Raw genomic sequence first — 2,345 nt, forward strand, 5'->3', positions numbered from 1 at the left:
ACCTAGATATTTATTTAGTGGTTCACATAACTAGTAGTGACTTAAAACCTCCTTGAAGATGCAGTAAAACATCAAAAAAACCACCCTTAGCAGAATCACGATCAAAAACCTAAATAAACCTTTTTAGTTTTCTCCCGCTGCCAGGCGTGACTCCCGTTACATTACCAAGCGTTTTCAGCAGCAGTTGAGAGAAACAGGTCTGGAAAGTAAACTCTCATGCTCGGTGTGGAGCCGTTAGGTAAATACACCGTGTTTTACATTCAATGCTATGGCTTCATAAACGTGGGTAACAAGCTCCACCAGACGCACAAATCAGGGATTGTTGTTAATGCAAATATCCTTGTATGGGCACTGAATGGGGTGATGATGACATTTGCATACATATAGAGTTTAAACTGGAAACAAGGGGCATTTTTTTTTTTGCATGAAACCGTATAAATTTGCTAAAGCATCACCTCTTTAGTTCATAGTAGAGCTTTTTATTTACAGCTATTCTGATTTGCATATGGCATATTTTTTCAGCAATCTTTTCCTGCGATGCAGCCTATTATTTTAAAGAGGGTTGAATCCACTCACTGACATACGGAAAAAAAAAAATAATAAATGTCTTATTGCACAGGGTTTCTGGTTCCCGCTACTGTGGTAAGACATTGTTTCTCTCTCGTGTCAGACAGCTTGTGTCCTCCACGGGCTCCTTGCTTCTCGGAGGGATCTGTCATAAGGAAGAGTAGCAAAAAAAGAATTTTTCAGCTGGCAGTTTATGAAGAGCACAATGAGCGTCACAGTCAAGAGCAGAAAGAAAAACAGAATGATGTAAGTCACCAGGTCGGGCTTATTTATTTCCCCTTCTTTTAATACCCTGGCTGTCGACATGTACAGCGCCGAGGAGCTCACGGGTCTCTGGGTGCTGCTTAGGTAGGGCGTGTTGGTCTGAATGATGAGGTGAGCTTCGGTGGCACTGGTTGAATTTAGCAATTCACTATACATGTTCTTGCTTAAATTTCCTCTACGGTAGAAGTAAAGAAGGAGAGCACACACGGTCACTCTTTGGCATAGGAAGGGAATAACGCTGCTGCTCGTAAAAGGCTGAGAGTGAGCCACATTTTGTCTACGAGTAAAAGCAAATTAATTCCCTCGCACGGCTTAGGGAGTTTCTTTTAAATCTCCGTGGCTCCTAGTTACAGCATTCATCCCCGGCTAGGAAGGAAAACCGGTGCGGGTACCTCGGTCCTGCGGCGTGGGGGCTCCGGGGCCACGGGGTGTGCATGGGAGCGCTCGGGGGGCAGCGGGGCTTCGGCGGGCGTCGCTCGCTCTCTGTCAAGGGGCAGGCACAGCGGGCTTCCAGGTGCTTTTCCGAAGTGGGATGCACGCAAATCCGGGGTTAAACGGGATCTGTGGAGAGAGGCAGCTGCCGCTTTGGCATCCCGCTGGGCTTGCCGTTGCCGGTTGCTCCCCCGGGATCCTCCTCGCTGCCGAAATCCCAGTGCTGGGAAGCATTGGTGGACTTCCTTAATCCCAGTTAGCGGCACGCCGGGTAGCCAACGTTCAGATGAGCTTGCTGCTTTAGCCTTCTAGGCATTCCTTTTGGCTTCTTTGAGAGACAAAAAATAAAAATAAATAAAAAAAATCCAAGACCAAGGTCCCTTCGTTTAAAAAAGAAAGAGCAAAAAGCCTCCCCAGAAATTGGAGGGGGTGGCAGTTTGGAAACCCCTTCTCTGCCCTTGCCTCACGGCGCTGTGAAGTGGGACTGTGCAGAATTGTGTCAAACGGGACTTTTCCTCCCGACAGAGGCTCCACTGCAGCGTCACTTGCTACCGGGGGAAGGGAGGAATTGCACGGTGGTGCCGGCGGGCTCTGAAGTCTGCCGTGTCTGGCAGTGACATGATGCTAAGGGAAGAGATCCGCCGATAAAGCCCTGCGAGAGCCCGGGGCTCTGCTGAGGGGTTCTGAGCCGGGGGAGGGTAACATGGGATGGGACAGAAAGAAAATTGCTTCAAAATCTCTTTCTTCCTCAGACCTCTATTGTTAAAATTGCTCTCTCTAGCATAAATAGAAGATGTCTTTTTTCCTCCTTTTCTTCTTTTTTTTTTTTTTTTTTTTTTCACTTGGGCCACAGCACCCTCTCCAGCCTGACAATTAGCATGTTAATTTTTTTTTTTCATCAAATTGCTTTTATGCTGCTATTAGCTGCTGGCTGCTCGCCAGCTCCCTCTCGCACTCTCACTCCCGTGCATCAGATAAGCCCGGTTAATACTTTGGTTTAGCTCAGTGCCACTTGGGAAGGGGGCAAAGGGGGCTGAAGAGGAGCAGGGAAGAGAGGAGAGCTTGGGAACTTGACAGAAGAA

At 47.7% G+C, this 2,345-nt stretch overlaps 1 protein-coding gene across 1 annotated transcript; it reads right to left on the reverse strand.

The window, feature by feature from the left end:
* Positions 1-666: 666 nt before the first annotated feature.
* On the reverse strand, positions 667-987 carry SMIM32 (small integral membrane protein 32). The gene has a single exon (XM_035560583.2). It carries the CDS (start codon positions 985-987, stop codon positions 667-669), a length of 321 nt encoding a protein of 106 aa, XP_035416476.2.
* Positions 988-2,345: the final 1,358 nt, after the last annotated feature.

The sequence above is a fragment of the Cygnus atratus genome, chromosome 14, assembly GCF_013377495.2.
Source record: "Cygnus atratus isolate AKBS03 ecotype Queensland, Australia chromosome 14, CAtr_DNAZoo_HiC_assembly, whole genome shotgun sequence".
In the NCBI taxonomy this organism is placed as follows: Eukaryota; Metazoa; Chordata; class Aves; order Anseriformes; family Anatidae; genus Cygnus; species Cygnus atratus.

Coding starts and splice junctions, on each gene's coding strand:
- SMIM32 (XM_035560583.2), bottom strand. CDS start 987: ATGTATAGTGAATTGCTAAATTCAACCAGTGCCACCGAAGCTCACCTC.